The sequence below is a fragment of the Corvus moneduloides genome, chromosome 17 (assembly GCF_009650955.1).
Source record: "Corvus moneduloides isolate bCorMon1 chromosome 17, bCorMon1.pri, whole genome shotgun sequence".
In the NCBI taxonomy this organism is placed as follows: Eukaryota; Metazoa; Chordata; class Aves; order Passeriformes; family Corvidae; genus Corvus; species Corvus moneduloides.
This window is the reverse complement of record NC_045492.1, coordinates 1,890,605-1,910,672: the sequence shown is the minus strand read 5'-3', so window position 1 is coordinate 1,910,672 and position 20,068 is coordinate 1,890,605. Positions and strand designations below refer to the sequence as shown.

The 20,068-nt window shown below is 46.2% G+C and overlaps 2 protein-coding genes across 5 annotated transcripts in view; one reads left to right on the top strand and one right to left on the bottom strand.

Annotated features, from left to right (window-relative positions):
• ASIP (agouti signaling protein) overlaps positions 1–4,145 on the top strand; it is a 37,927-nt gene extending 33,782 nt beyond the window's left edge. For 3 of the 4 annotated variants that reach the window (XM_032127472.1, XM_032127473.1, XM_032127474.1), the window contains exons 4-5: positions 721–869; positions 1,612–4,145. In XM_032127472.1, the coding sequence (XP_031983363.1) occupies positions 721–869; positions 1,612–1,711 (249 nt within the window). In that variant the 3' untranslated portion in view covers positions 1,712–4,145. Of the gene's footprint in view, positions 1–720 lie in introns of all 4 variants that reach the window. The other variant, XM_032127475.1, reaches the window with a different exon arrangement.
• Positions 4,146–14,453: 10,308 nt separating this feature from the next.
• AHCY (adenosylhomocysteinase) overlaps positions 14,454–20,068 on the bottom strand; it is a 24,612-nt gene continuing 18,997 nt past the window's right edge. Inside the window, exons 9-10 of the mRNA XM_032127469.1 lie at positions 18,408–18,602; positions 14,454–15,443 (exon numbers count right to left, since the gene is read on the bottom strand). Coding sequence (XP_031983360.1) covers positions 15,312–15,443; positions 18,408–18,602 — 327 coding nt within the window. The 3' untranslated portion in view covers positions 14,454–15,311. The remainder of the gene's footprint in view (positions 15,444–18,407; positions 18,603–20,068) is intronic.

The window sequence follows — 20,068 nt, the reverse complement described above, 5'->3', positions numbered from 1 at the left end:
GGATAGTAGAAGGTGTCCCTGACCATGGCAATGGGTGGGATGAGGTGGGCTTTAAAATCCCTTCCCATCCAAACAATTCCATAACTCTGAGTTTCAGAAGTGCACAAGGTGCCTGGGCTCCAGAGATCCCTCCTGGCTCCCAGGCACATGCTGAGCAACCCAAAATTTTCCACCTTTCCAAGTCCCCAGCAGAGAAGCTGCACTCCTTGGGGGGATGAGAGGTCTTTCTCCACTCACTCAGCTGTGTGTGCAGTTAAGGATTCCCACGGATGGAGGACCACCGAGCTCACGAGGTGGAGCATTGCCAAGTCACTCCCCTGCTCTCTCAGTGTCAGAGCTCAGCAAACAAGAGCCTGACAGGGAGTTTTCCCTCATCTGAAAAGCTGGGAGATCCAAACAGAACACCTTAATTGGTTTAACTGATAACTTCACCATCTGTGCACATTTTTGCACCCCTTTCTTCGCTGCTGCCACGCTCCTCCCTACAGACCCTTTTCCAGCGCTCCATCCAGTCATGGTCAAAATGAAGTTTGTCATTTTGCTCAGAAGCTTGGTCTCAAGCCACCCTTCCCCATTTCCCAGCCCCCCCACACCTCTGCACTGCTAACGCAGCTCCCACTGCCACAGCCACCTCCTCATCCCCCCAGAACCTCCCTCTGTTCACTCCCCGAGCCACCCTCATTTCACCTGTCTATGAATTCTCCTGGTTTTGTCTTCCAGAAAAAGGCTGAACACAAGGCATCTCTGAAGCCAAGGCCCCCGCCTGCTGCTAACTGTGTGCCAACCTTCAAAACCTGCAAGCCACACTTGAATTCCTGCTGTCACTACTGTGCTTTGTGCAAGTGCCGCATCTTCCAGACGATCTGCAGGTGCCTGATGTTAAACCCCAAGTGCTAAGCCAAGTCGGAAACACGAAAAGGATTCTGTCTCTCATTTGCTTCTCAAGTGGATATTCCAAATTGCCCCATGTGTATAGCAATCAAAATAGAGAGCTCTGAAGCTGGGATTTGCCCCTTTTAAAATTTAATGGACAGTCTTTATTATGGGGTTAATGTTATCACAAGCAGGATGTTATTTCAGGGAGCAAACAACCAGGGAGATTGGCACTGATTAGGTATTTTTGGCAAAAGAGCTGTGTTTTATGATGAATTCTGGATTTCTGCGGGTTTGGGGGTTTATTTGAAGGGTCATATTAATGCTAGCCTGCAGAATTGTCTAACCAGCACCACAAAACCTGCCCCAATGGCACCCAAATGGCCACTGAAACAGGACTGGTTAGGCCAGTGAGGGACTAGAGCTTGGCTTTGCCCACAGGGACATCATCAGCCTCCAGCACAGCCAAAGTATCAGGCTGGAAATGCAGAGTTTGGGGTTAACTCCATTTTCACATATTCAACAAAAATCAGGACAAGAATTTATGTAGGTTATTCCACCTGAAAAGATGGACCCAATGCTATAAGGCCATTTTTCAGTCATTCTCAGCTGTGCATCCACCTTCAGGGGTTTCAGTCATTACCAGACAGTAACTCCCAGGGCTCTGACATACATATATACTTGAACCCTAAATGTATCTGTGCCTTGTAATATAAAAATCAGACTTTTTTTCCCCAGCCATGTCCATAGGAATCAGCTCCTCAGCCCTTCTTCTCCTGCTGCCAAGGACACTGCGTGTATAGAGCCCAAAAGCAGGAAGAGATATCTGAGACTTTGAGGAAGAAAGGAAAGATCAGCAAAAGATGAATTTATATCCCACATGTGCATCTTGAAGCAAACCATTCCAAGCAATCAACCCCTTTCTTTGCCCTTTCTTGTTCTTCTCCCAGAACCAACTCCAAGGGTGAATTCAGGCAGGAATGTCCATGTGCTGCAGCAACCAGGGGAAAAAAATACATCACATGCTGTATCAAGCCTTTAAGGCTCAGAAAGAGATGGGTGAAGCTCAAGGCAACAGAAGATTTTTTTTCTCTTGTTCTTGAAGTTCTTTGCCTTAAACTTGAGGTATCCAAGAGGACACAGGAGGAAAACCTTTCTTGGTTAAACTCCCAGGAGAGCAAGGAGGGAGCAGACCCAGGAAGCATCCCTGACATTGAAGACTTTTTATCTGCCAGACTCCAGCTCTTGCTGTTTACCTCCTCTGTTCTGTACCTACAGTGTCTCTCCCCTGCTCCCATACACTCTTTTTACTTCTGTGCTACTTCCTTGGTTTTAGCATTTTTCCTTTATCCAACTGCTATTCCCAGTCACCACAGGAACACTCCAGGGCTAACCCACATCTCCCATGTTCTCTCCACCTGCCTGCACCAGGGTCTCTTCCAGTGCTCTTTAGCTTTCACAATCAGATTTTTTCCTAACCAGGAATTTCTAATCCCAATCAGGAATTTTCTAATCCCCTGTGCAGCTCTCATTGAGAAGACAGTTGTTTCCTGATTTATTTCTAAACACAGCTGAGGGCTACAAAAATCTTCCAGGCAGGAAAAGACGATACAGATGACTCCAAAGGGGCTCAAGCCACATGAAGGGGTGTTTTTAATTCTAAAAATCAGTCTAAAGCCCAGGATTCAAAACTAAGGTCGTATATTGACAATAATTTTTGTTCATACTAGATATATATATAGATAGATAGATGTCAGATTAATCTAATGAAGAGCCCTAATGACAACAGAATGTCATTGTGTTCCTTTTATATGGTACATCAATTGAGATGTCTGATACAAGTTTGAATTCTTGTAAATACACGTAAGTGTGTCTTTCAACCAGATATCTTGGCTCAGGAATCTGTAAGCCACTCAGTCATTATGGAAAAGGAGATGAGAAGGAAGAACAATACATCACAATGGATTTCAGAATGTGGCCCCTTCTTTTACTAGGTAAAGATTTAGGTTCCATCAAATTGTTTCAAAATTCTCATAACTGTAACAAACTGTTGTTGATTGATACTAAAAACATACCAATAATCACAGTACTTCTTATATGGAAACAAGATCATTTTCATACCAGGAAGTCCAACTGGTCAGAAAAATCATATTTTACCAGGGCCAAGAGGAGTGGGAGCAGAGGGAAGGGAAGGAAGGAGAGTCAGAAATCCAACAAACAGCTGCTCTCGACTGCAGCTCCCACTCCAGCTTTGCAGAACCTCGGAATGGCTGAGGTCAGCAGGGACCTCTGGAAGCCATCCATCTGGACCTGCTTGCCCAGGACCACGTCTGGGCAGCTTTTGAACATCTCCAAGGGGGGAAACTCTACCACCTCCCTGGGCAACCTGTCCTGGTGCTCGGTCACCCTCACTCACCATTAAAACCAGAAAAGAGAAGTTTCCTAATGTTTGACTCTCTCCAGTATGTCCCTGTCTCTCTCGCACTGGGGAGCCCCAAGCTGGGCCCAGCAGTCCAGGGATGAGCTCCCCAGTGCTGAGCAAGGAGGGATCCCCTCCTCGACCTGCTGGTGACAATGGTCCCATCATGGCCCAGGGCACAGTTCACCTTCTGGTGACCCTTGGTCATCTTGGTGCTCACCAAATGCTTCAGGGCCTTTCCTGTCTCCCAGCTGGGTGTTCCCCAGAGTATCCTGGGGTTGTTCCTCCCCAGGGACAGGACTTTGTGCTCCTCCTTGTTGAGCTGTCCAGCCTGGCTCAGTCCCTCTGGACAGCAGCTCATCCCTCTGGCACATCAGCCACTGCTCCCAGGCCTGTGTGTCCGGACACCTCTGAGGGCTCACTCTGCCCCATCATCCACATCATTAATGGAGATGTAGCACAACATGGGGCTCTCAGACAAGGATATCAAAGTGCCAAGACCCACCCAAGGACCTAAACACATGGCAGCTGACCCAGCCAAGGACAGGATGGCACCTGTAGGCAACAAAGGAAAAGGAAAAAAGCTGCTAATGACAGTAAGGGGACTTCATAATATAGTGTCTATCTGTAGTGTATTTTTAAATTTGATTTATTAGTAAGTCTTATTTGTGACTGGAATTGATTAGAAAGAGGCTTTGCTTTCCTTGCTGTTCATCTATCACACCAAAGAATATATATAATCAAGTACTGAAATTGTTATTAGCCTTAGTGACTTGACTTTTCTGGGTAAAGATCACATTGCATGAGGTATTGACACAGGATACAGAAATCAGTAAAATATGTATACCAAATATTTGCTTCAATGTATTTAATTTGAGCAGTTATTTATACTGAGGGGACGTTTGTAAGCATAGGAGTCCCCCCGGGGTCCCATTTGAAATGTTATCAGCACACAGACGATAAAATATGCACATGACAAAGACAGAGTATTTAATTTTTATCTGTCACACACCAAAATGTCTCCACTGAAAACTTATTGGAATTCAAGTGTAGAGACAGCACCAGGAATGCTCTGTGACAGAGTCATTGTGCCCGAGGAGACTAACGGAAATTTTACCCCAATTACAGGTCAGTAGGATGAAACACAGATAAATCACTGTTAGCTTTTCCAAATATCGCCTGTCTTGTGTAAATTTAAAACAGATACTGTATTTTCCTGACTTGATTGCTTATTGTCACACCCAAAGCCCATAAAATCCAAGTTTATCCTGACGAATAAAACAAATGGTAGAATTAACACCTAGACGACTATACCAAACTACCTCCAAACATGTTATAGTTTTCCAAGCTAATCACTCAAATTCTCTGGAGGACCCCAAAAGGAAACCAAACAAACCCTTTAGGAATTTCTGAGAGAAGGAAAGATTTGATGGAAAGTAAAATGACTTTTTCCAAGTTCTCTAGAAGAGTCAGCAGTATCTGTGATGCTCTTTTGGCTGAGGGTGGTGAAAGACAAGGCCCTTTGAGACGAGGACAGTGTTAAACATGTGATGAAATGACTTATTGGAGCAGCAGCAGGAGATTTGTATAACCAAACCGAGGGGCCCAGGAAGAACTTGTGCATGATGTGTCCAGCTGTGACTCAGTGGGAGCTCTATTTTACAGAGTACAAATTACATCCATCCCAGTGCTACAGCAAAGAGGCCTCTCAGAGCACTGTGGGACACACTCCTCATGAGGCACTGCAGCCTCCAGCTCACTCCCTGGGTGGGCGTAGACATGAAATGGCAGTCAAGGCCAATGCAAAAAAAAAAACACATTAAATCAAAACATATTTCAACAGAGCGTTTTAAGATGAATTAGACCATTCTATGGCCAGAAGTGGCTCTAGAAACATGCTAAACAGACCAATTCAGCACTCGTCCACATCCAGTGACCTATTTAATTCCAAGACACGGCTCTGAGTTGCACACTCAGGCCCGGAAAAGAAAATAATTAACAATGGACTCCCCTAATGAAGGCAGGAACAATTTTTTTCTGTCTATTCCCAAGCTCTAACCTGCTGCCTTCCTGGACAGTGCTCCCCACACAGTGATCTCCAGAACCCAGCAGGAAACACATGGGATGGCCTGCTGTGGTTACTGCACTCCAAAATCCCAGTTACCCCTGTAATACCTGCAACAGATTTGCCACAGGCACCTCATTTCCAAAACCAAGAGTATCGCTGTCCCGGGCTCTGCCGCTGCTGCGATCTCTCCAAAGCGTCTCCAGAGCGAAGCCGCTCGGCGGGATCAGCCGCGCACCCCCACACGCGGGCGCGCACAAACGCGGGCAGCTTCAGCACATGGGCAAAGAGGCAAAGAGGCAGGAAGGAGCTGGGCACAGATTGCCACAGGAGCAGCTCGTTGCTTCCACACCGTGAAGGATTCCAGGGGCAGAAACCGGGAACAACGGAGAGCCCAGGTTTAAGTGCGGGGGCGGGCGAGCGCCGGGAGCCAGCGCTGTGAGGGCCCGGGGGCGGCGCGGGCGGGACCGGGAATGGGGACCCGTGGGGAGCTCTGGGGGAGCGGCGAGGGCAGAGGCCAAGGGGGGAACCTGGAGCGGAGAACTTCCCAGGACATGAAACGGGTAAGGTAGCGAGGGGTGGAGCGGCCAACAGCCAGCCCGGAACGCAGAGCTGGGGTAGATTACCAGGACAGAACAAAGCGTTCTGGGAGAGGCTTCTCTTCTCACCCTGACCCGACAGAAGCCTCTGGTACGAGGGACTGTCCTACCGAGCACCCGCTCTGTCCCTTGTCCCACAGGCCGACTGGCCACCACACAAGAATGCACAGCAAGCAGCTGCTCATTCCCAATCTGAAATACAATCTTACATTTTTGTAGTACATTTAATAGTTGGAAAGAAATAATTGCTCCCTGGGCCAGATGCAAACAACTTGAAGCACCACGTGCTTTTCTAACTGTGGGGATGAGAAAGCCACCAGTCACTTTTGACAAACTCCGGCCAAAGGCAATGAGTGAAGTCCCCCAGCCTTATAAAGGCAATATTTGGCAGGTCACAATGCAGTCATAAAACCACAACTGGGGACATCACAGGTGGGCACACAACACAGGCAGTGCTGAATCTTGGCACTCTCTGAACAATTCTTTCCTCTATCTGTACAACCTCCCCTGTTTCAGCTTTCATTTTGCTGGTGTCCAGATTCCAACAGGTATTTTTCAAAGGCATCAGCAGCTCCTGGGATAGCACAAAGAACAGGAATACACACAACAGTCCCACAGTGCATTTCCCTGCTCTTAAAATCACAGAATGATTTGGGTTGGAAGGGACCTTAAAGCCCACCTTGTCCCACCCCCTGCCATGGGCAGCGACACCTTCCACTAGCCCAGGTTGCTCCAAGCCCTGGCCAACCTGGCCTTGGACACTTCCAGGGATCCAGGGGCAGCCACAGCTTCTCTGGGCACTCTGTGCCAGGGCCTCCCCACCCTCAGCATAAAATCAAAAATCTATCTAATTTAAATCTACATTCTTTGAGTTTACAACCACCACCTGTTCTCCTGCCACAACAGGCCCTGCTAAAAAGTCGGACCCCATCTTTCGTATAGGCCTCCTTCAAGTATTAAAAGGCCATAATCAGGTCCCCCTGGAGCCTTCTCTTCTCCAGGCTGAACACCCCCAGCTCTCCCAGCCTGCCTCCAGAGCAGAGAGGCTCCTGCCCTTGGAGCATCTTTGTGGCCTCCTCTGGACTCTCTCCAACAGTTCCATGTCCTTGTCCCGTTGTGGCCCCCAGAGCTGGAGGCAGCCCTGCAGGTGGGGTGTGCTGAGAGGGGAGGAGAGAGGCAGCGTCCCCTCACCTCCCCGCTGCCCACGCTGTGGGCTGAGCCTGGCACACAGGGGGTTTCTGGGCTGCCCAGTGCATGTGGCCACTCACAATGATAGCTCTTAGACCTGTAAGATGGAGTTTCACAGCTAGAAAGGGGTTTGGTGGGATATTCTTCCCCTTCACCAGCAAATTACCCCTGATCTGGGGACAAAGACACCCCAATGTCAGTCTGGCATGATGGGCTAGTTTAAGTTTTTCTTGTCCTTCAGAATGAGAGTAAGTATTTTCTGCCTCTCGCACAGTCACCTCAAGGAGGGCTGGAAGAGGGAAATGAAATCCTGCCCCTTTCCCAACTTCCACAAGAGTCCCAGTGCCCAGTGCTGTCTCGCCACACCAGGAGCACCCATGCAAGGCTGGCACATGTGACATGGGACCTGTAGGACACCATTCCCAGCTGGAGGAGCAGCACCAGGCCAGGGACACGTGGGGCTGCCTGAAAGCACAGTCACCCACTCTCAAGGTGCCCCTCCGAAATCCGTGGGGCCTGCAGATTACCTTCTGAGGTAATACAAAGATTTTATTGTCAAACTTCTCATATGATATGCAGATGGCAAACATATGGTCAAGTCCCTCTCCCAGAAGAAGAAGGAGGCTTTAGTCATTTGTGAAAAAAAGGGTTTTTTCAGTGAAATGAGAAACTATTTCAATTGCTGCATGGCATATGCACACATCTTTCCATCCAGGAAACCCTTTGAGATTAAACCCTGCCTGAAATATGGGAGCCCTAAAATGACTCTAATATTAGTGTCATAACACAATTCACATGTGGCTTTCGTTTAACACAGATAAAGGCAGGAAAAGACTAAATTGCAGAGTCCCTAGTGATCCACTGCAGATCCCTCTGAATCTGTGGACACCATCCATTGACTTTAATATACTCTAATATGCTTTAATAACACCTTCATCACTCACTCTCTACATTTTAGCTGATCTATTAGATTTACCTAACAGTGTTCTTGTGGTACCCTCACTATTTTGGGCAGTTTCCTCAGCTAAAATGTCATTTGGGATCTCATATGGGCTCCCCTTCACTCTGCACAGCTCTCTCCAATAGATGAACAACAGTATTATGTGATTACAACAGTAACAGCCAGAAATCAATCACAAGAATACACAGCTTCACTCTTCCTTGTGTTCCATAACAAATAAGAGTAGCACTTAAAAAAAAAAATATATATATATATGCATAGATTCATTAAAAAATGGTCTTTCACTTGTTGGTGAAGGACATCAAATCTTAGAGTCTTCTAAAATGGAAATAGGAGCATTCAAAGTAATTCTATGGCCAGGGATCCCTCCCACTCTGAAAAGACTGACATATCTGTCAGAAATATCTGACAGAACCAGACCACTTTAAACACAAAGGTTTTAGTATTTCAGAGATGTAGTTGCTATAAAGCTGGGATTCAATTCATACTAATTTCTCAATTTGGGAAGCAATATTTAGAGCACTAAATGAGCAGAGCAGATGGTTTTCTGCCCTGTATTCCCTTCAACATCTTCCATCACTGCTCCTTTCTTCTAAGTCTGGAGCGTGGTCAGAGATGCTGACATTTATCTCCAAAATGGCATCTCAGTGGCAGGTCAGACCCCCAAAAGGGTCAAAAGGAGTCTGCAGCCAGTTGTTAATAAAATACACATAGGAAATGAGTTTTGGAGAGGAGGAAGAACAGGACCACCAAATGTTTGTTCTTCGTGGAAACAACTCAATAAAAAAGCAGATACTGACGGTAAGCCCTGGCTCAACCCAACAACTTGTATTCAGTTATTAAGCATTTAAGGTGCCTGAACCTCTGCAATTTGTTCAGTTTACATCCAAACTGCTGCATCAGGGAGAAGGAGCACATACCTGTGACTGTGGCCCTTTAAATATACCCTCACAGAAATGATTTTCCAGTTAATGAAACAAAAACCAGGGTGCTACAGAAAAGTACCAGGTTTGCTGAAAAGTGTCTCTGGACTCTACAGATGCAACAAGTAGTGAAAACTTTACTACAAACTTTCTAAATATCCTAAAGAATTTAATCTTTCTGCTGTGCAGTTTCAGGGAATTAGACAAGAAGTTGGGATGTGCTCATCCCATAAAAAGGATGCTGCAGAACCTTAAACCCATTTTTTTTATCCCACTCACTTCCAGAAGTATTTTTTCACAGGGTTGGGTTCTTTTTTCTTATTATTCTTCCAGTCTTTTGTTTGTTTTTGCTTTCCCTAAGCTGGCGTGCAAACCACAGGCATGAAGGGTTAGAGATTTTAAAAGAAGAAAAATAATTGTAATTGTTGCTTGTTACAGTGGTGCAAAGCTCCAGAGGCAAACAATGCTACTGCAAACCCTGCTGAGCCTTCACAGGCACATTTACTACATCTGATTTGTCTTAGCAAAAAGCCCCACGGGCTGAAAAACCCACATTTAGCTTCTGAGAAGCTTCATATCATCTGCAGGAAGAACCGCTGCTATGAAGACAAGCTCAGTCAAGAATCAGAGAGTCATCAGTGCAGCATCCATTCCACCATCCCTTGTTCTCCTCTGCACTGATGCGTATTTCCCACGGCAACCTGTGCAACCTCCATCAACCTCCATTTCATACAACTGCAGCCTTGCAAAAAAATAAAGAGCAGGGCCTAGGAAGACTGTATTGCAAGCTTAAAAATCCCAGAGTCTGGCATTTCTGGTTGAGATAAATGGAGAAAAAATGTACAGCCTGTGCTCTCTTATTTCTCCTGACTCAACAGTGGAGGGAAAATGGGGGGCAGGAGGTGCCTTATTTAGAAGAGAAGAGTATTTTCACTGGTAACAGTAAGGAAACCATTAACAGAACATTAATCTGAAAGACATTTGAGGAAATATTTTATTACTTTTGGCAAATCAGAGCTGTCTGAAGACGAGGAGTATAATCCTTCATCATTAATTTCATTTGATCACCAATTTCCATCAATTTCCAGGGACAGATTTCCCAGGATGACAACCTGAAGCTGGACAAAGCATTAAATTAAAAACTTTCCCTGGGTGGAACCAGGCCTGGTTTAGCACTACTTTACTACCAAGAGTTTTTTCCTGATCAAGTAGAAAGAAATAGTAGGAAAAGACCTGCTAAATTAATAGCCAGGAACAGCTTAATTTAAGGAACAGCTATTAATTACAATGGGCTTACTATTTCCCAGTTCTCAGACAATTGTTGCTGGTATGGAGAAGATAAGGGAGGAAGCTGCAAACCTGAGCCAGTTCCTGTTGTATGAAAGAGAGCACACGCCAGCTCTCCTCATCCCTCACACACTGTTCTTGCTTTCCCAAACTGCACCTCCTTTGGGCACACATGGACATCTCACTTCTTGCATTTTTGCCCCTCAGAATGAGCCTGCAAACAAGGCTGGGGGAAGAGGCTGCTGAGAGGCAAGGCTGCTTTAGGACTTTGTCCATTTGCTCAGCCTGGTTGGGACGGGGCCCTGAGGCTGCTCCGGGAGAGCCTCTCACCACACCTTCCACAGGGAACAAACACATTGTTCTGAGCATCCATCCCCTGCTCTCCCGGACACCAGACCTGCTGAGCAGCACAAATCTGAGACTAAATCTCACCTTTGTTCCCCCTTCCCCCTGCCAGCCCTCACTGTGCACTCTGTGCTCGCAGTGACCCAGCTCCCCCTCTCCAGGATCCCTTGTGCCAGATCCAGGGGGCCCGTGGCTCACATCTTGCCCCAGTGCTGGGACATCTGTGCAGAGGCCCAGAAGTGAGAAAAGCTGGAAAAGCCTGTCACTGTCCTCTGACTCACCAGCCAGATGTGCGATGGCAGAGGAGCCCATTTGGGGGGGTTTGGTGCTGGGGAGGGGACACTCCCCAGCCTGGGTACCTACAGACACCAGGCTCTCCTCCGTGCTATTCTTCATTCATTAGCTGTTGGGCTTTTGATGGGACACCCTTCCTTCTCGGACCAGGGTAGAAGAGCAGAGGAGGCTGCTTTTCTGCTAAGTTCTTTATTTCATAGTCTCACAGCTTTCTTGAAGGCAGAATTCAAGGGGGTTACATGATAAGGCCAAGCAGCAACAGCAAACAGCAGGCAGAAAACAGCTTCTTCTTCTAGTTCTAGTTTCTCTATATTTTTCTTACATTAGTGTGGATTATGTTTGTTAATTGACCAATAAGATTAACACATGATTCTAGTTTTCCTTTCCTTAACCCATCCTGGTCTAACAGTCGTAAGCCTTACACAAGTGTTACATAGGTATTCCACAGATCTGCATATACAGTTTCTATCAGCTCTTATTGTTTATGTGAACACTCCATCTAAAAAAAGTGAACAGTATAATTCTATCTCTATTTTGTCTAAAGTAAAGAATTCTGTGAAAAGGTAACACTGCTGCAGCAAGAACTGTGTTTAAGGTCTCTGCTGCAGCTTTTCAATGTTTAAGGCACTTAGCATATATTTCTACTAAAAGTTTAAAAATCTATCTTTCTATTTCACTTTGGTGTGACTTCACGTACCTCAGCTTATCCAAAAGCTTTAATTCAACCCCTGTGCTTTGGCTTTCCTCTGGGCCTGAGTCCAGAGAATCTTTCACTCCAACAATTAGCTCCTGCTAAAGCAATTGTAAAGCAGCCACAATGGGGCTGGCAATCTGTGTTTAGGCAATCTACATGCTCAGCCTCAGGCTAGAGTGAACTCAATTAATTGCATATGGATTAAAAACAAAGAGAAAAGAGCAAAAAATTAGTTGTGACTGATTTAGTGAAACAGAGTGACAGCAGAAGTGCTCTTGCCAATAAAGAGCAAGCAAGCAATAAGGCTGAGTGACTTCAGTCTTACTGAGGTTGGAAAAGACCTTTAAGACCATAGAATCCCACCATTCCCCCAGAACCTCCAAGTTTAACACTAACCCCTGTCCCCAGGAGCCACATCCACACAGCTTTCGAATCCCTCCAGGGATGGGGACTCCACCATTGCGCTGGTCAGGCTGTGCCAATGCTTGGCCACCCTTTCCATGAAGAAATTTTCCCCAATATCCAACATGACCCTCCCCTGGTACAACTTGAGGCCATTCCCTCTCCTCCTGTCCCTGTTCCCTGGGAGCAGAGCCCGACCCCCCCGGCTGCCCCCTCCTGTCAGGGACTTGTGCAGAGCCACAAGGTCCCCCCTGAGCCTCCTTTGCTCCAGCCTGAGCCCCTTTCCCAGCTCCCTCAGCCACTCCTGGGGCTCCAGACCCTTCCCAGCTCCATCCCCTTCCCTGGACACACTCCAGCCCCTCAATGTCTTTCTTGTGAGGGGCCCAACACTGCCCCCAGGATTCGAGGTGGGGCCTCAGCAGTGCCCAGCACAGGGGACAGTCACTGCCCTGGTCCTGCTGGACACACCAGTGCTGGGACAGCCCAGGTGCCCTTGGCCTCCTTGCCCACCTGGGCACACTTGTGCTGTGATGTGGATTGTATACATGTTAAGAAAGCGGCAGGGAGTAACAACGTGAAACAGCACCATGTGTTTTTTAAAGGAAATCAGCTGCTACACCAAAGGTCAGGTTTCAAAGTCTTCTATTCATCCTGGAAAGCTTCTGAAATGGAAGAGAAGTCTGTGTATTTTACTGTAAAGACTATTCAAAATTGCCTTTGAGAAAGAGTTCAAAGAGCTCATACTACAGTGAGAACACAGTCTAAGATGACCCCACGGAGGCTGAACAGCTGTACCTAGAGAATGTGAAGTGCACAAAAAAAGGCTGAACAAAAAGATTCAGCATGCTCCTGTTGCAGTTCCAGTTCCCAAACCACTCTGCTGACAGATACTGGGTACAGCACTGCTGCAGACCAAACCACAACGGCACTGGAGGGACTGGGAAGGAGGCACAGAAATTCTGCCAGTGGTTTTATTAGGGCCCGAGTTTGATCTAGTCCTCTTCAACAACAGCAAATAAAGACCTAATAAATATAGTCCAGATATAAATTCTGCATTTTATCAAATCAAACCATCAAAATCCCACATTGCTCACTTGTTCACACTAGGGGATTTTCAGCAGCAAATCAGATTTTCATTAGTTTAGTTAATGCAAATGCTGTGCTAGGAAGTCACTGGACAGTTCTTGTTCTCACAGTGGTACTTTAGTGCCCTGGCCCAGGGCCTTGCAAAGCAGATGAGATGTTTCAGACCTGGTCATGCTGCTGGCATCTGGACACTTCCCTGATTTGTCTATGGAATCATGAATGTAGTGAAGATGGAACTAGCCCCTTCCAGAGGTGCAGAGATATAAAAGGAAGCAGCCAGCACAGGAAATTCCAGTTAAATGTACAGAAAAATACTTTCACCAAAGGGTGGTCACATGCTGGGAGAGAAGCCTAAGGAGGTGATGTGATCTATCCCAAGACAACTGAAACTCTCCTGGGCAAGGTCATCTCAGCAGGGCCCTGGTATGAGGACAGGGATGAACCAGAGACCTCCAGGTGGCCCCTCCTAACTGAATTCCAGGCACCCATGATCCAAGAGCAGAATTACAGCCCTGCACTTCAGCACCGCAGATTTCAGCTGTGAAATGGGTTGAGAAGCCAAAGCCCAAGTAGTGGAAACTAAGGAATAAGGACACTTAATAATAAGTAGTCCTTATTTTTCTACTGCATTTGTTCTACCACAGTGCCATTTTCCACCATGGTTACTCCATGCCACAAGCACAAGGTGCCCATCCTCTACATTTAGATGTGTACTGCAGCTGCTGCATGTCTCTTTAAAGGATAATCACCATTACTGATTATGGAATCATTTCTGGTGCCTCTGTGGGACCCAAATTCAGTTCAAATTGGTGCTTTTTAGAGGCCAATGCAAAACAAAACCATGAAAAAAGTTACACTCAGCAACACCTTCTTTACTCATCTCTTTTGTTTCCTCCTCCAACAGTTCACACTCCACACCATCTGTTCCAACCACTCACAGAGATTTGGGCACAAATCTGAGAACTTCAAGCACTTTGTAACATCATTCCAAACCTTTCATCTTCTTACATCCAGAAACAAAGATGGTCTCCAGTACAATGCTGGCTGAAGAGGACAGTGGCAAGAGAGACCTTCCATGACACATGGAGATAATTCTGTATGGGCAGAGTGACTTTCCCGTAAGATGCAGCCCCTTCAAGTATTTCCTGAGGAGCAGCTTTTCCCAGCCCCAGCACATGATGCAGAGTTGCCCCAGCACTGGCTTTTGCCTGGAGGACACCCCACATGGGTACATTAAGTATTTTCAGTAGCTTAAGGATCACACAAAGGTAAACAAACCCATGGTAAACCCCAAAACATCTCACTGCACAAAACAAATCAGGCCACAGTCAGATCTTTAATAAAAGCACTTGAAGTCATCAGTGACAAACATGATACAGCAGACATGACAACTCGGAGAAATCAAGTTGGGGGTAGCAGTGTGCTGCTGGTGTCTGCAAAGGATTGAACAAGGACCCTAAACCCAACCATCCCCTCAGTGGCTCCTCAGCTGTTCACAACACACTTGGTAAGGCTGCTAAAAGTCTCTCTTGCCTCACCCCTCCTCAAGCTGGTATGGCACAAGCACAAAACGGTCTTTGTTCTGACCAAAACCAATGGAGTAAATTAACCCAGGAAAAAACTCCAGCTCTTATCTCTGGGTAGGAGGCTAAGTTGATTTTATAGCACAGAGACCAAGCAACCCACATCCCCCCTATTTCCTCCAGTTTCACAATATGCACTTTTACCAGGGCACTGTTGTGGAAAGGGGCCTGGCACTGCCAGTCTCCTAATGGGATTCACCTGATTGGAGCAGGACATGGCAAAAGCATCTCCCTGCAGAAACCGTTCCCCACCTCACTGGTGAGCCTGTTCAAAGCTGTCAGCCACTTGTATGGCAAGACTACACATTCTCATTTAGCCACCTTCTGTCCTGCTCCCCTTATTGGAGCATTAGAAACCAACAAAAGGTGCATGGGATCCTTTTCACTGTGACAATAGCTAAGTAACCAATTCTAATTCCAGGAGTCAGTGATCCTCTTCCACTGACAGGGCCCTGAAGGTTCCCTGGTAAGAGGAGGGGCTGTGCAGCACTGAGAGGAAAATGGCAAAAGGCTTGTCCTCAGAAGCCCAGCACACACAAGAGCTTTGGAAGGTTGTATCCCTGCACTTTGGTCTTTGGGTAGTGCCACCTGCTCAGTATCTGTAGTGGTCTGGCTTGAAGGGCCCATCTCTGGACAAACCCAGGTATTTGGCCTGTTTGTCACTCAGCTTCGTCAGCTTCACACTCAGCTTGTCCAGATGAGCAGCAGCCACAGCTTCATCCAGCTAGAAAACAAAACATTGAGACAAGAATATTAAGAGAACAGAGCCCTATTAGTTCAGGACATCACAGTCCAGAGGGAGAAATGAGTATGTGGAAACCAACAGCAGCCCCAAAGGGGACTTACACTGACACAGCTTTGCTCCTGCCAACATCCCTCACCTGTCTGAGCACAGACCTGCACTCAGATGGAAGAGCCTTGTGCTTTTGAGGAAGACAAGTTAAGTTTAAGCGAGACAAAATTTTATACAATCAAACCCATTTCCATCTCATTTACACATTCACATCCATCCAGCAAGCAAAGAACAGAGATCAAACTCTTCAGAGATAAGAATATCCAGTTTGCTAGGATGATTAAGCCCCAGTTTCCACTACAAAGACACCTGGACATACTGCACTGTCATCCTACAAGTCCTAACACTGGAAAAAAATTCCTGTCCTTTCCAGATATCCCATGTTAGGGGCACATGAATAATGAAATTTATTCCAGAATCTCCAATTCAGCAAGACTACTTGTATCTGCTGGCACTGTCTTCATGAAGAATAAAACCAAGGTGGGCTGTAGGACACAAGCTCAGAAAGGTTGATATAATGTCTCTATCCCAGAGGTGTCAGGCAGGTGTATAAACTCAAGAAACTGGAGAATGTATAAAGTTAGAAGTCAGTTAAGGAGCTCCAGGAGCTTGGTACAGAAGAAACAGGAGGATGGTGAATGAGCTGCTGCATCAGAGGGGGATGTACAGGCACAGGGGATATTCAGAGGTAGAAAGGACAGCACAAGCAGGCATCAAGGACAAGTTTGACCATTTGTAATTCCTGCAAAAAACAGGCAATCATAGCTACAGAAACAGATACAAAGTAAGTCTAAATCCCAGCAACATAGCAAAGACTGGCAATATTTCCCTCACATTAGTTAAGTAGACATGAAAGGCTGCAATATAACTGAAGGGCAATAAATCAACTAAACAATCAAGGGCCAAACCTGCAGCTTGTGGGAACCAGCAGGGCCTAAATGATTCAAAAACTAGTCCTGGATCTCCCCCTCCAAGGGACTGTGGTAACAAAGCCACTACTCTGAAGTAATCCCATGAACCAGGTAAAAAGCTCCATGTGCACAGAGTGTAACTCACTGCAGCTCAGCCTGCTCACAGTAACCACTGCAGAACTGCCAGCATCTCTTGGGAACCAGCAGAGCCAAAGGTGACAAGAGAAAATTAGAAACCTAAGAGGAAATGGTTGAATAATGTGGAAGTGAACAATGAAATCCACCAAAGAGTCAGGTAAACCATGAAAGAAAGAAAACCTAAGGGAACACCTGTGTTTAGAAGGGAAACAAGTATTTAAGCCTAGTACATCCTGTCTGGATACCATGAAACAAATAAAGGAGGGTCAGAAATTGGATTCATATCTTGTTGATTAGACTGACAGACAAAGCTCTCATATGTGTATTACCAGTGAATTTAAGACAAGATTTCACCCGCTTAAAAAGGAACTGAGTCCCTGACAAGGTTTTCAGACTGCAGCAGGGATCAGTTGTTTCAAAGCTGCTTGGGACAGCTTGGGGACTTCAAGACTTAGATATAAGAGACACACAAATTTAGATGAAGGTAAGCAGACATTCTCATCTTAAAATCAAAGCTGAGCGGGCAGGACATTATTTGGTGTCAAGAACATAGAGATAAGAGTTTTCCTAGATTTCCAGGAATACACATTGCAGAAATGTGTGCTCGTTTGTAATGGTTGAGCAAAGCAATATTCCTGCAGTCAAAGAAAGTTCTGTGTAAGGTACTTGGTAATTGTTAAGTTTTACATTTGGACCTCAAAGCAATTGCACAGAACAAGGAAAGGCACTAGCCCAGAACATTATCAGAGAAAGTTCTTTGTTGGTTCTGAGAAGGAGACTGCTTTATTCTTTGAATCAAGCCTGCTGGGAGGCACAGAGTCAAGAGTGTTTTGTCACAGTGGATGAACCTGAGATCACTGCCATATGCTCCCCTAACAAGCAACTTCACGTTTAACTGCTCTGGGCATTACTTTTCATTTCCAGTTCAAGTATGCTTACTAAAAATTGTTATTCAGTGAGAGGATGAAACCACATTTAATCAACAACACTGGGCTATCATTTTCACAAGAACTGTCAACAAGACTGTTCCTTTGAAGACAATTATGTGGCAGTTTCCTGATCAACTCCTACACTGCATTTCTGGTATGCTTTGCTTGATCCTTAACTGATGAGTTTGGAAACTTAAGTCCTTCAGAAAACACCTCATTACATACACATTCTACTTCCTAAATGGAAAGTATTTTCACACTTGCTCTCACACCTGGCAGTGAGTTCCAAAGGCAGTGTGATTTAACTCCAGCATCTTTTTCTATGAGCCATCTCAAATTCTCAGTCTTGTTTTGAAAAATTAAAACCAGGTTAGTTTTCTAAAAGGAATTTGCAAGCTGTGACATGATCCAGACTTTTCCAAGAACAAAGAATGCAGAGATAAATTTAAAGGGAAATCCAAGGAAATCTGTCATTTATACTTTGTGAAGTTACTAGAACCAGATTGTGATAACCCTCTCTCAGGTGCAAATGGGATCAGGACTCTTACTACCCACAGTAAAAGGGATTCAGTTTCACTCCAGCTTCAACTCTGCCCACTACATTTTGCTGCTGGACAAGCTTGTGGAAGGAACAAGCTGATGGGGAGAAGCTTTCCAACTACCCTGAGGCAGCACAGGGCTTCCCAGCACCTTAGAGAAGTCAAAAAGTGCCTGGATGTTCTATCACAGGACAGGCAAGTCCCAGTTTTGCACAAAAGAACAGCTCATCCATACCCAGCACATCCAAAGCCAAATATCCTCTGAAGGACAGAACCACTTTGCAACAAAAACCTTCATCAGGAAATGAGTTCAAGCCCAAACAAAGCCACACCTGAAGTTGGCTTCCTTAGCAGCACCTTTGCATGGCTGTCACTCACCTTCTTTGGCAGGAAGTGGACCCCCACGGCGTATTTGTCACTGTGGGTCCAGAGCTCGATCTGTGCCAGCACCTGGTTGGTGAAGGAGTTGCTCATGACGAAGCTGGGGTGGCCCATGGCACAGCCCAGGTTGACCAGGCGGCCCTCGGCCAGCAGGATGATGTGGCGGCCGTTGCGCAGGGTGTAGCGATCCACCTGTGGGAGCAGCGGTGCCACAGCCACGTCAGGCACAGGGCGAACCTGGGGGGCTTGGGGGAACTCCCTCCCTCTCAGCAATCCAGCACTGCAGCACTTTAATTGTACCAGAGACCCCTCCCTCAATCCCAGCCAGTGTTTGCAAAGCTTGCAGCAACCCTGCGCTTCACAGCACACCCATCTTGGCATCTGCTTCGTATTTAACCAGCTCCCCAATTTATTTAACCAGCTCCCCAATTCTCCTGGCTTTTCCACGTGCGTGCAGTCCCAGCCAGCTGTGGTGGGAACATGCTGCTTGCAGTAAACCCCAGTTCATCTATGCCCAGTGGTCACAACTGGTGTGGGGAGACAGGGAAGAGGGAACAGCTCTGCATGCAGCAGTTCAGAGCCTTGGCATCTAACACAGCACAACAGCCAGAGCCCTCAGCCTGCTGAAGGTCCCCTGGAATTGGTCCCACCTCTGCAAGGCCAATACATTCAATAAAAAGCTGTCCTGGCTCCTGGTGTACCCTCCTTTGCTCTTGGGGGACCACACATAAGATCCTCCCTGAGCTACGCCAGGGAGAGCAGGACTTTGCATACAGAATCCAGGCTCAAATGGGCTAAGGAGACAGGTCCTCAGCTCTGAGAGTCCCACACAGCTCAGGAGATAGATAATGTCACTGTCCCACATAGCTCAGGAGATAATGTCACTTAGCATGTGCCCCAACTACCTGGGCCAAACTGGACTCCTGCAATGTAAAACTCAACCCTGCTTCTCCTTTCCACCTCTCACTAGCTCCTCTCTGCCCTGCCTTTACCCTGGAGGAGGTTACAATATTAAAGCAATTAATGAAACACCAATATGGCCCACAAGTCACAAGAATATTCAGTATTAACTGATATTTATTGCTCATGTCATACCAGGCATTTGGGAGCAGAGCAGTTTGGAAATACTTAAAACATAATCAGCAACACACTTTAACAAAACCTAATGCTTCAGAGCATTTATCTTCTGCTAGCACAGAACAGCAACTGTGACAGACCTAAAAGGGTCCCTCTCCACAGCTGTATTTAAACTTTAGAAGCCAGAAGTTATTTAATATTAAGTAAAATGCATCATTTTCAATTTTGTTCTTAAAGTTTTGGCCTGTAAGTTAAAAGCCACATGGGATGAGGCTTTAAGTGTAACAATACCATCTTCTGAAAAAACATCCTTGTGCAGGACTTTAGCAGAGATGTCAAGAGCAAACCCATCCAAACCATTTTTTCTTTAGCAGGTATTTTGCCTTCAGAGCAGGTCTGTGCCTCCACCTGCCTGCCTCAGCTATGCTTCAATCACAGCACCATTTTCTGCTTCTTGAGATCACATGACAGATTGTGATTTCAGCACAACACATGCAGGCAGTAACCACCTCAAAGGGCAGCCCTAAAGCAGTCTTGCTTTCTCCTGCCCCAAAGCACTCAGCACTCAGGTGGGGTGAGAA